General features: G+C 47.7%; 1 protein-coding gene across 6 annotated transcripts in view; it reads right to left on the bottom strand.

Moving 5' to 3' along the window:
* agap1 (ArfGAP with GTPase domain, ankyrin repeat and PH domain 1) overlaps positions 1–13,348 on the bottom strand; it is a 234,564-nt gene that overhangs the window by 181,788 nt on the left and 39,428 nt on the right. For 4 of the 6 annotated variants that reach the window (XM_075477308.1, XM_075477309.1, XM_075477311.1 and 1 more), the window contains exon 1: positions 5,569–7,416. The exons of the other annotated variants lie outside the window; for them this stretch is intronic. In XM_075477308.1, the coding sequence (XP_075333423.1) occupies positions 5,569–6,976 (1,408 nt within the window). In that variant the 5' untranslated portion in view covers positions 6,977–7,416. Of the gene's footprint in view, positions 1–5,568; positions 7,417–13,348 lie in introns of those variants that run through there. 6 annotated transcript variants of the gene reach the window in all.

Below are 13,348 nucleotides of genomic sequence, written 5' to 3'. Positions count from 1 at the left end.
GCCTTCGCTGACGCCTCTTAGGAATCCCAGAAATGTGGAAGCTCCCCCTCAGACCTCCTGAACCTGCTCGCCCACCTCTGAGATCCCGGACAACCCCCCACATGTGGGCTGCGTGAGGATCCCAATGAGCTGAAGAAACCTGCGACTGGAGCCCGTTTAACATTTAAAGTGTACGATCCCGGACAACCCCCCACATGTGGGCTGCGTAAGGATCCCAGTGAGCTGAAGAAACCTTTAAAGTGTCCGATACAAAGCTTAAAGGCCACCTGGCCTGACTTCCCCGTGTTTCCCAGCGTGTCTACAGCCTTAAAATGATGCGTTCTCCCCTCTTCAACCTCAACTCGGGTTAAAAACACTAATTTTTTCCAGTTTAACGTGTTCTCACCAGTAATTCAGGCCAATTTACAGCTTTTGTGCATCTTTTTATGTCATTCGAGTCACATGTCAAACAGTTTGGCCAAGCGTGGGCAGGGTGTCACTTTTTTTAAATACTTTCAAATCACACAAGTTCGGGTCAAACTCGCCAACTGACTGGACGCCATAACAACAAGTTCAAAAGCAGCAAGGAATCAATTCAATTCAATCTTACATAACAAATCACAGGGGAATAAAGTCACTTTAACTTCCAACTGACCACGAGCAAGAAGTGAAGCAGAAAAGAGGGATTAGCCACACCCACCGACTCATCAGGAGCGGAAACGCTGACATCATCGCGTCTTCACCCTCAGGTGAAAACTGAGGACACATTTTTTCCTCTGACGTATTTACGCTGACGCTCGATCCACGGATCCGTCTGATGAAGAGACCGTGGAAATACACGTCCAACAGGTTTAAACTGTGCAAATTTGTTCTAAAAACAACCTCCAAACATGCTGATGACGATGTATCTTATGCATTTAACGCTGATCTTTAACAGTTTTTCTCTCCGCTCTCCGTTCACGACTTCTGCCTTTTGTTTATCGGACTTTAGGGTAAATTGTGCGATCTTTCTCCCAAATCCAACGCAAAAGCAAAGCAGTTCCACACATTTTTCAGAGACCAGAATTTCATCGGGGCTGAGCCGCACGCCAGCACACGGGTACGTGAAAGTGAGGCATAAATCACTTATTTTAGTAAAGAAATGTCCTCAGAAATGCACTCGAGTTTGAAAAAACATAAAAATGGGTGTAATAGTTCTGTCAGAACTCTGTCAGAAGCTGACTGGGTTCCTTCTACGCAGCTGATTGTTAGTTCTGACGTTAGCTGTGACGTTAGCTCTGACGTTAGCTGTGACGTTAGCTGTGATGCTATGTCCTCATTAGTAAGTCGCTCTGGATAAAAATGTCGGCTAAACGCAGAAACACAAACATGATTAAGGAGCACCAGGGCTGCGAGTCCAGCCCATTTCAGACCAGAACTGAAACACTCAGGTTCAGCTAAGCACTGAAACCAAAGATCGATAAATAGGTTAGAAATTAACGTTTAGTTTGCTAATCACATTCAAAACGATCACTGTGAAGGCCAGCTGGGTCCGACTCGTCTCAGTTCTACAGGGCCAGGTCTGGTTTGGTGTTCGATTCCAAATCTTTGGGTTCAAGTTGTTGGATCCATAAAGACCTGAATGCTTTAACTTTAAGGTAGAAATCGGTTTCATACAATTTTAAAAACAGCGTAAAAGACTCGCAGGTGATGAATGAGCGATTTAAAAGCAGCGTAAAGGACTCGAAGGTGATTTAAAAACAGCGTAAAGGACTCGCAGGTGATTTAAAAACAGCGTAAAGGACTCGCAGGTGATTTAAAAACAGCGTAAAGGACTCGCAGGTGATTTAAAAGCAGCGTAAAGGACTCGCAGTGATTTAAAAGCAGCGTAAAGGACTCGCAGGTGATTTAAAAACAGCGTAAAGGACTCGCAGGTGATTTAAAAACAGCCTAAAGGACTCGCAGGTGATTTAAAAACAGCCTAAAGGACTCGAAGGTGATGAATAAGCGATTTAAAAACAGCGTAAAGGACTCACAGGTGATTTAAAAGCAGCCTAAAGGACTCGAAGGTGATTTAAAAACAGCCTAAAGGACTCGCAGGTGATTTAAAAACAGCCTAAAGGACTCGAAGGTGATGAATAAGCGATTTAAAAACAGCATAAAGGACTCACAGGTGATTTAAAAACAGCCTAAAAGACTCACAGGTGATTTAAAAACAGCCTAAAGGACTCGAAGGTGATTTAAAAACAGCCTAAAGGACTTGCAGGTGATTTAAAAACAGCCTAAAGGACTCGAAGGTGATTTAAAAACAGCCTAAAAGACTCACAGGTGATTTAAAAACAGCCTAAAGGACTCGAAGGTGATGAATAAGCGATTTAAAAACAGCATAAAGGACTCACAGGTGATTTAAAAACAGCCTAAAAGACTCACAGGTGATTTAAAAACAGCCTAAAGGACTCGAAGGTGATTTAAAAACAGCCTAAAGGACTTGCAGGTGATTTAAAAACAGCCTAAAGGACTCGAAGGTGATTTAAAAACAGCCTAAAAGACTCACAGGTGATTTAAAAACAGCCTAAAGGACTCGAAGGTGATTTAAAAACAGCCTAAAGGACTCACAGGTGATTTAAAAACAGCCTAAAGGACTCGAAGGTGATGAATAAGCGATTTAAAAACAGCGTAAAGGACTCGAAGGTGAATTAAAAACAGCGTAAAGGACTCACAGGTGATTTAAAAACAGCCTAAAGGACTCGAAGGTGAATTAAAAACAGCGTAAAGGACTCGAAGGTGAATTAAAAACAGCGTAAAGGACTCACAGGTGATTTAAAAACAGCCTAAAGGACTCGAAGGTGAATTAAAAACAGCGTAAAGGACTCACAGGTGATTTAAAAACAGCCTAAAGGACTCGAAGGTGAATTAAAAACAGCGTAAAGGACTCGAAGGTGATTTAAAAACAGCCTAAAGGACTCGAAGGTGATTTAAAAACAGCCTAAAGGACTCGAAGGTGATTTAAAAACAGCCTAAAGGACTCGAAGGTGATTTAAAAACAGCCTAAAGGACTCGAAGGTGATTTTAAAACAGCCTAAAGGACTCGAAGGTGATTTAAAAGCAGCGTAAAGGACTCGCAGGTGATTTAAAAGCAGCGTAAAGGACTCGCAGTGATTTAAAAGCAGCGTAAAGGACTCGCAGGTGATTTAAAAACAGCGTAAAGGACTCGCAGGTGATTTAAAAACAGCCTAAAGGACTCGCAGGTGATTTAAAAACAGCCTAAAGGACTCGAAGGTGATGAATAAGCGATTTAAAAACAGCGTAAAGGACTCACAGGTGATTTAAAAGCAGCCTAAAGGACTCGAAGGTGATTTAAAAACAGCCTAAAGGACTCGCAGGTGATTTAAAAACAGCCTAAAGGACTCGAAGGTGATGAATAAGCGATTTAAAAACAGCATAAAGGACTCACAGGTGATTTAAAAACAGCCTAAAAGACTCACAGGTGATTTAAAAACAGCCTAAAGGACTCGAAGGTGATTTAAAAACAGCCTAAAGGACTCGAAGGTGATGAATAAGCGATTTAAAAACAGCATAAAGGACTCACAGGTGATTTAAAAACAGCCTAAAAGACTCACAGGTGATTTAAAAACAGCCTAAAGGACTCGAAGGTGATTTAAAAACAGCCTAAAGGACTTGCAGGTGATTTAAAAACAGCCTAAAGGACTCGAAGGTGATTTAAAAACAGCCTAAAAGACTCACAGGTGATTTAAAAACAGCCTAAAGGACTCGAAGGTGATGAATAAGCGATTTAAAAACAGCATAAAGGACTCACAGGTGATTTAAAAACAGCCTAAAAGACTCACAGGTGATTTAAAAACAGCCTAAAGGACTCGAAGGTGATTTAAAAGCAGCGTAAAGGACTCGCAGGTGATTTAAAAGCAGCGTAAAGGACTCGCAGTGATTTAAAAGCAGCGTAAAGGACTCGCAGGTGATTTAAAAACAGCGTAAAGGACTCGCAGGTGATTTAAAAACAGCCTAAAGGACTCGCAGGTGATTTAAAAACAGCCTAAAGGACTCGAAGGTGATGAATAAGCGATTTAAAAACAGCGTAAAGGACTCACAGGTGATTTAAAAGCAGCCTAAAGGACTCGAAGGTGATTTAAAAACAGCCTAAAGGACTCGCAGGTGATTTAAAAACAGCCTAAAGGACTCGAAGGTGATGAATAAGCGATTTAAAAACAGCATAAAGGACTCACAGGTGATTTAAAAACAGCCTAAAAGACTCACAGGTGATTTAAAAACAGCCTAAAGGACTCGAAGGTGATTTAAAAACAGCCTAAAGGACTCGAAGGTGATGAATAAGCGATTTAAAAACAGCATAAAGGACTCACAGGTGATTTAAAAACAGCCTAAAAGACTCACAGGTGATTTAAAAACAGCCTAAAGGACTCGAAGGTGATTTAAAAACAGCCTAAAGGACTTGCAGGTGATTTAAAAACAGCCTAAAGGACTCGAAGGTGATTTAAAAACAGCCTAAAAGACTCACAGGTGATTTAAAAACAGCCTAAAGGACTCGAAGGTGATGAATAAGCGATTTAAAAACAGCATAAAGGACTCACAGGTGATTTAAAAACAGCCTAAAAGACTCACAGGTGATTTAAAAACAGCCTAAAGGACTCGAAGGTGATTTAAAAACAGCCTAAAGGACTTGCAGGTGATTTAAAAACAGCCTAAAGGACTCGAAGGTGATTTAAAAACAGCCTAAAAGACTCACAGGTGATTTAAAAACAGCCTAAAGGACTCGAAGGTGATTTAAAAACAGCCTAAAGGACTCACAGGTGATTTAAAAACAGCCTAAAGGACTCGAAGGTGATGAATAAGCGATTTAAAAACAGCGTAAAGGACTCGAAGGTGAATTAAAAACAGCGTAAAGGACTCACAGGTGATTTAAAAACAGCCTAAAGGACTCGAAGGTGAATTAAAAACAGCGTAAAGGACTCGAAGGTGAATTAAAAACAGCATAAAGGACTCACAGGTGATTTAAAAACAGCCTAAAGGACTCGAAGGTGAATTAAAAACAGCGTAAAGGACTCACAGGTGATTTAAAAACAGCCTAAAGGACTCGAAGGTGAATTAAAAACAGCGTAAAGGACTCGAAGGTGATTTAAAAACAGCCTAAAGGACTCGAAGGTGATTTAAAAACAGCCTAAAGGACTCGAAGGTGATTTAAAAACAGCCTAAAGGACTCGAAGGTGATTTTAAAACAGCCTAAAGGACTCGAAGGTGATTTAAAAACAGAGTAATGGACTCGCAGGGAGCAGCAGGACAAAGTTTTGGACCCTCGGGGGAAACTCGGAGGACTCAAACTGAGACGAGGAAGCAGAAGTCGGAGAAGCTGAAACACTTCCTGGTGTTTTCCACTCTGATGGAAACAGGAAGCGTGCGGATAAGACGCCTGGCGGCTTCAGGAGGTTTTCCTCCGGTTTATCTCGAGCCTGTGGGCGTGATGTGGGCAGCTCGCCGTGTTTCAGGGTGAAGTGAACACCGCGCTGGTGTCTAAAACAAACAGGCTTCCCCCCCGCCCCACGGTTACCATGACGACATGACGTGTGAGTGTGCCTTTACCCTCTGAGCCGCCGTTCACGCTCTCGGAGCTGGACTGTGACGGCGCCGGCGCCCTGCAGCGCCGCAGGGACCGGCCGGCGCTCGGACTCCCCGACGGAGATGCTCCGTCTCTCCTGGAAAAGATCCCGCTGAAGAAGCGAACCAGGCGCCGCTCGCTGGAGCGCCCCCCGCCCCCACGCAGCAGGAAGCCCCCCCCCGCGGCGTCCCTGTCGGCCGCCAGGCGCAGCAGGTCGCTGTTATCCAGCGTGCGGTTCTTGCCGCCTCGTGCGCTCTCCCAGCGGCTCAGCTCAGTCATGGAGTCGGTCTTGTTGAGGACGGCGCCGACCTCCAGCGTGCGGCTCTTCTCTCTGGTGGGGTCTATGGGACGGGGCGCCGGGGGCTTGGGGGCGGGGGCGGGGGCGGGGGCGGTGGCGCCGGCGGCCTGTCCGATGCACCCGGAGCTGCTGTGGTGCTTGTCTTTGGAGAGCGCCCGCAGGCGCAGCAGCTCGCCGCCGCTCCAGTGCCTGAAGCTGAAGCTGCGGCGCAGCAGGCCCGGCTTCGGGGGCGGAGTCTCCGGGGGCGCGGCTTTGGAAGCTTTCCCGTTACTCCTGGAGTGGGACGGCGTGCCGGCGCCGTTCACAGGAGGCTCTGAGCTCCTCTCCTCCAGGCTCCTCGCCTTCAGGAGCCTCTTCTTCTTCTCCCCAGCAGAGCAGCTGTCCCCTTTAATCCGGCCGGGAGCGCCTGCTTCCTGCTGCCGGCCGTCCCCGGGCGTCTCCAGGCCGGGCGTCTCCTGGCCGGGCGTCTTGTGGCCGGGCGTCTTGTGGCCGGGCGTCTCCTGGCCGGGCGTCTCCTGGCCGGGCGTCTCCTGGCCGGGCGCCTCCTGGCCGGGCGCCTCCTGGCCGGGCGCCTCCTGGCCGGGCGCCTCCTGGCCGGGCGTCTCCGGGCCACCGTTCCTAGGCGCCTCCTGGCCGGGCGTCTCCTGGCCGGGCGTCTCCTGGCCGGGCGTCTCCTGGCCGGGCGTCTCCTGGCCGGGCGCCTCCTGGCCGGGCGTCTCCGGGCCACCGTTCCTAGGCGCCTCCCGGCCCCGCTCTGCTAACGGGTCCCCGGCCTTCAGCTCCCTCTGCAGCCTCCTGGACACCTTGGACCGGCCCAGCTCCAGCTGCCCGGTGCTGAACGTCCTGAAGCTCCTCATGAAGCCGTGAGACGACAGCTCGTCCGACTCGTCCTCCACCTCCTGCAGCTGCTCCAACAGGCCGCTCCGCTGCACCTCCGCCTCCCTGCTGCAGCCCCCCGCCGTGGCGTCCTCCGCGGCGGCGTCCCCCGACCCTCCAGCAGCATCCAGACTCTCCCTCTTCACCAGGGTGAGGGAGATCCGGTACACGGTCTTCCTCTGAGGAGCGCCCCTCTCCATCCTGTCCAGCAGGTACATCCCAGCTGAGGAAGCCCCCCCACCTCCCCCCAGATGTTTAAACAGCTGTTTGATGTGTGGTCAGAAGCTGCAGAGCCTTTAAAAGCACACAGTTGGTGTGTCGGTGTTAGAATCCTGCAGATAAACTCTCCTCTGCTCCAGATGTGCAAACAGCAGGACGCGCGCTCCTCCTCATCCCGGGGAAAGCTCTCCCTCACGCACCAACCCGCGGCTGCGCGTCCCTCCGGCTCCGCGTCCCGGACCGTGAAAGCGCCGCGGCTCCCATTGTGTGCGCGGCGCGGCGCAGCGCGGCGGCGGCGCGCAGCAAGCCGGGCTTCCCTCACCTCGAACCGGCTTCACGTGCGACTAAAAGCCCGCCGGATGCGGAGCAAAGGACGCAGAGCTGCTCCGCTTTCAGCCGGCTGACAGACACAAGGCACGGCGGGACACAGCGTCCCGGTCCCCGCTGCTCTCCGAACACACTCCGCTCCACACACACACACCCACCCGGTGCCCCCGGAAAACACGGAGCGGAGCAAGAGGAGCGGAGCGGAGGTCCAGGGCTGCCTCCCGCGAGTCAAGCCCAGGCAGAGCCTCGGAACCCGGCCCACAGACACCGATCCGGGCCAAAACCCGTCCCAACCCGCCGGCCTCAGATCTTATCTGAGCCGGAGGTGAGAACAGGGCTCCATCATGACAGATCAGTCCCAGTTATGATCAATAAATCTATAAATCTATAAAGTTCAGGCGGGAGCAGTCAGATCAGGGAAAGTGGGTTAAAAACAGTCAGCTGAGCTCTAATAAAGAGGAAAAGGAGGAAAAAGAACTTCCTCTCATCTAAGACTGAATTTAAATGGCAGTTTTTAAACTTCTCACTTATTTTTATCTCAGTTTTGATTTTACTTATTTTGGAGTTCATTTTCTTCCCCAGAATTGTGAATAAAATCTTTTGGCGACTAATTAAATGAGAATAAAGGAGCTTGAGGTACTGAAAATCTAATTAATTCTCCATCCTGTTTGTCCTCTTTGTGGACTTTTCATTATCTGGAAGATTAGATCCATAAAATCCCCCAAAATGTCCATGAGAATGTTCAACTCTGTCTTCAATGAGAGAAACAGTGAAGATGAAATGATTTAATGAGTTAAAATCACTGAAAACGTAACTAAGAGCCTTCAGAGTTTCTCCCTGATCCTGTTTCTACCCGATCCTTCTCACCTGCTTTATATCAACAGCGTTTCTCACCATCATCCCAGCCGCTGAAAACCTCTAAAATCCGTCTCATTCTCTCCTGTTTCACGCAGTTAAAACGTTAAAGAATCCTCGTAAAGATCTGTGACGTTTTCAGGGTCTTTTTCTCTTGTTTCTGATGTTGAAAAAGACCAAAAAGAACAAGAGTTTGAGTGGAAATTAGCAGCTTTGAGAGCAACAAACCCTAAAAAAGTGTGAATAATCATGAATATGAGCTGCTGAGTGGACAGGGGGTTCAGATAGTCACACATATCAGGAATAATTCCACATGTTTAGCTGTTAAACTGCTTTAAAACTGACCAGGATCCCAGTGAGGAAGCAGAGCTCCACTCCTGGTTTCACCGGCTGCCCCCGGCTCCCTGAACAGGGTGGAGCCTCCACCTCCCCATCAGCCATGCAGGCTCAGACAAACACTGAGGCATATCTTTAGCAGCAGAGGTGGAAACGCCGGCAGAGGTCACGACATCTGATGGTGGAAAATAAGCCAACATTTACCCCCTGAGGCTTCACGTCAGCACCTGCTGGAGGAGTCCAGCGGTTCCTGAACAGAAAACAGCTAAAAACACACGACTCTGCCTCCCCAAGTCGGCCCGGTGACGGGTTTAAAGGCGACATATCAGTAAAACTCCTCCTTCCTGCTCCTGGGAGCAGATATCAGGGAGTTAAACTCCACAAAAACACAACCTGGGATGTATTTAGTTCCCCTTCGTTTAAAAGTTCCTCATTTATCGAGCCGTTCTGATTGGCTCTGCCTCCTCCGCTAAACCCCGCCTCGTCCACTAAGCCCCGCCCACTCACATCCCCCCCTGCTGGACGGATGAAGCCAGCTTCTGGTGGAGATGTTCTGCTGTCAGCTGCACTGAGGAGCATGCATCTTCCATCCAGCAGCAGCCTCAGAGGATATCAGAGCCCAGTGGATAAACTCTATCTGAGGCTAATGTTCCAGCAGAGTTAGCTAAAGACTGTGGATGAACTCTTTCTGAGGCTAATGTTCCAGCAGAGTTAGCTAAAGCCTGTGGATAAACTCTGTCTGAGGCTAATGTTCCAGCAGAGTTAGCTAAAGACTGTGGATGAACTCTATCTGAGGCTAATGTTCCAGCAGAGTTAGCTAAAGACTGTGGATGAACTCTATCTGAGGCTAATGTTCCAGCAGAGTTAGCTAAAGACTGTGGATGAACTCTATCTGAGGCTAATGTTCCAGCAGAGTTAGCTAAACTGTGGATAAACTCTATCTGAGGCTAATGTTCCAGCAGAGTTAGCTAAAGACTGTGGATAAACTCTATCTGAGGCTAATGTTCCAGCAGAGTTAGCTAAAGACTGTGGATGTGCAGCAGCCACTTTTCATCCCACTGTTTTAACAACTTGGTCCAGTTCAATGCTGGACTGAAGAAGCTGAGCCACAAAGAGGGATCAGTTCCAACTCTCAGAGCCTGGACTTCAGAGCAGGGAAATGGAAGCATCTGAGAACTAACTCCTCATGGTTTATTTACTGATTTATTTTCTCCTTTTGCAGCAGCTAACGCTAACAGCTTAGCTAATGAAGGTGACGTACACCAGCTTCTAAGGAGTTATTGCAGTTCCTTTCTGAAAGATGAACATTATTGTTCCCACATTACTTTGTTAGTCGTTTAGATCCCCAACGTGTTGAAAACCTGACAAAATACCGGCTATTTACAATTTTGTTCCCACGAATTCGGCGCTACTAAAGCTAGCCGCAGTGAGCAACGCACTTCCGGTTATTTTCACAAAATAAAATACTTGTTGCCTTTTATCACAGGGAAAGCCATTACCATACAATCTGTGCTTTTGTTTTGAAAACAGGAAGTGAACCTACCCTCGTTGTAGCTAGCTTGAAACTGACGTTTTGACAGGAAATGATGATCGGCGACGTCACGTTACGTTGCATCTTGGGTAGTTTGAGTATGAGTAGTAACCTCATGATGCATACCCAACATTTAGGAGAATCTAGTATGCATCCGGGAACTTCTGCTTACTCAAACTCGCTTACTAACTCAGAAAGTTAGTAGGAGTAGTTAGCCTGGCTGATGCGTCCACATCTGGATGAGATGGTGGTCTGGGAACTAGGTGTGCATTTTCTCGTATTTGAGGCGTGGTTTACGAATGCCTAGAGCCGTTTATTGGGTGCTACGAATGTCTATCAAATGGCGTCTGGTTCTTCCCATGCTGCTTTGCGCACGATTCATAGCCAATTGTATCACTTATACCAGATGACGTATGTAGAGCGACAGAAATTCAACGAGGCAATGAAATCTTTCAACGCCAAACGTTGCTCTTTTTTAAAAGTAAACTTGCGTTCTAAGCTACTTAAAACACTTTCTAAGGCTGCATCGAACGGTAACGTTGTGTCCGCTGCCATGTTGGATTAACACTCTACAAGCTTCGGTGTCGCGCATAGACGTCGTCATCGTCTTGCTGGCCCCCCCGTTCTGTGATTGGTTCCCTAACTCAGGCAAAAATAAGGGCGGTGGTTTCCAGGCTGCCTTTGCAATGTGAATGAAATTGCGCGCAAAGCAGCATGGGAATTCCCAGGCTAAGGAGTAGCAGGAGAAGTATGCGGTTTGGAACACAGCCTTCTCCTTCTTCTTGGTTCTAACAGCCTTCCTCTTCTTCTTCTTGGTTCTAACAGCCTTCTTCTCCTTCTTCTTGATTCTAACAGCCTTCCTCTTCTTCTTCTTGGTTCTAACAGCCTTCCTCTTCTTCTTCTTGGTTCTAACAGCCTTCTTCTTCTTCTTCTTGGTTCTAACAGCCTTCCTCTTCTTCTTCTTGGTTCTAACAGCCTTCCTCTTCTTCTTCTTGGTTCTAACAGCCTTCCTCTTCTTCTTCTTGGTTCTAACAGCCTTCCTCTTCTTCTTCTTGGTTCTAACAGCCTTCCTCTTCTTCTTCTTCTTCTTGGTTCTAACAGCCTTCCTCTTCTTCTTCTTGGTTCTAACAGCCTTCCTCTTCTTCTTCTTGGTTCTAACAGCCTTCCTCTTCTTCTTCTTGGTTCTAACAGCCTTCCTCTTCTTCTTCTTGGTTCTAACAGCCTTCCTCTTCTTCTTCTTGGTTCTAACAGCCTTCCTCTTCTTCTTCTTGGTTCTAACAGCCTTCTTCTTCTTCTTTGTTCCCTCCTCTCCCTGCATCACGTCTGAACATCAAAGGCCTCCACCTGCCACATGTGTGCTGGCGACGCACAGCTGGACGCACAGACGAGGCATTACAGGTGATTCAGGTGGAAAATTACACGCCAACGTGGCGCCGCCAACATCAAACGCAGCTCCTGAGGCTTTCATCCCGCTACTCTCAGAGCTGTGACGGCACGCTGAGAGGAAGCATCAGGAGCAGGTTTCAGCTCAGCTCAGTTAAGGCTGAGTTATACTTCTTTTAACTGCCCTTGCTCTTGCGTCTTGCGCTTGTGTTAATGGCTCGAGACGTTTATGCTTCATTTTGCTTTGCCGGCGGTTGCGTGTGCTGCGTGGCGATTCACCGCCAGGACAGTAGGTGGAGTAGCGGCTTTTTTCAATGACAAGCCTACTACGATGAAAGGAAATTCACCGCCAGGACCTCTTCGAGTGGATTCATGCTTCTTCTTCTTGTAAATAGCCGGTATTTTGTCAGGTTTTCAACACCTTGGGGGTCTAAACGACTACTTTCTCACCTGAAAATGTTTCAAATGTTGCTAAAGTTATATATTTACAGAGTTTATAGCTTAAGGGACATCAGCTTTTCAGGCCGGCTGATTTCGGCTCGGGCAGGAGTGAAGTGCACTGTGTGTAAACGCTCTGCATACTGTCTGATCGATGAGTATGCCGTTTTCAAGTAGTAGGCGGTTTCGAACACAGCCAGTGGCTTGGGCTTGCGTCTTGCGCGAAGTTTAGAAAATTGAGGTGACACGCAAGCACGCAAGGGGGGGCTTGCAACCGCGCAAGGGTTTGCGTTGCGTCTTGCGTTACCGACTATAAACCAAGCTTTAGTTAGTTAGTTCCTTCCTTCCTTCCTTCCTTGGATTTGTTTCCTCCCTCTCTTCCAGTTTCTTTAAAAGTTTCTCTTCTGTCTTTTCTTCTACCCTTCATGGGATCAACAGAAGAAGCTCTGTCAGTCCTGAGCAGCTAAACTGAGAAACTTTTAAAGAAACTGGAGCTCCTTCCTCCCTTCCTTGGATTTGTTTCCTCCCTCTCTTTCTTCCTTCCTTCCTTCCTCCCTCTCTTCCTTCCTTTCTTCCTTCCTTCCTTCCTTCCTTCCTTTCCTTCCTCCCTTCCTTGGATTTGTTTCCTCCCTCTCTTTCTTCCTTCCTTCCTTCCTCCCTCTCTTCCTTCCTTCCTTCCTTCCTTCCTTCCTTTCCTTCCTCCCTTCCTTGGATTTGTTTCCTCCCTCTCTTTCTTCCTTCCTTCCTTCCTCCCTCTCTTCCTTCCTTCCTTTCCTTCCTTCCCTCCTCCCTCTCTTCCTTCCTTCCTTCCTTTCCTTCCTTCCCTCCTTGGATTTGTTTCCTTCCTTCCTCCCTCTCTTCCTTCCTTCCTTCCTTTCCTTCCTTCCCTCCTTGGATTTGTTTCCTTCCTTCCTCCCTCTCTTCCTTCCTTCCTTCCTTTCCTTCCTTCCCTCCTTGGATTTGTTTCCTTCCTTCCTCCCTCTCTTCCTTCCTTCCTTCCTTTCCTTCCTTCCCTCCTTGGATTTGTTTCCTTCCTTCCTCCCTCTCTTCCTTCCTTCCTCCCTCTCTTCCTTCCTTCCTTCCTTCCATCCCTCCTTGGATTTGTTTCCTTCCTTCCTTTCCTTCCTTTATTTTACAGCTTTTTAAACTAAATGTTCCATCAGAGGCAGAGAAGGAGCTCAACAAACTCTGCCAATCACATATTTCAGGCCTTTGTTTCCTTTAAAGGTCAGCTTTATCTGGTGACCTTTGACCCCTGGCTGGACTGAACAGTATTTGCAGCATCAAACTGAACTTGTGAGTAAATAAAATGGTGCCAGCCCCTCTTTTCTTTGAGTTTTCCTGCCGTTAAAGACATTTATTTGGAATAGTCAGCCCATTAAATGTGGCCCGACTGTTTGATTATAAAGAAAGGTTTCGTGTCCAAAGGGTTCAAACTGTTTTCTAATCACGCTGGACTTCAGCTTTCATCTCATGCACGATCAACGGCGCCGTCGGACCC

This window comes from Odontesthes bonariensis, chromosome 11 (genome assembly GCF_027942865.1).
Source record: "Odontesthes bonariensis isolate fOdoBon6 chromosome 11, fOdoBon6.hap1, whole genome shotgun sequence".
Lineage (NCBI taxonomy): Eukaryota > Metazoa > Chordata > Actinopteri > Atheriniformes > Atherinopsidae > Odontesthes > Odontesthes bonariensis.
The sequence above is the reverse complement of the archived record's forward strand: the minus strand, read 5'-3'. Positions and strand labels throughout refer to the sequence as shown.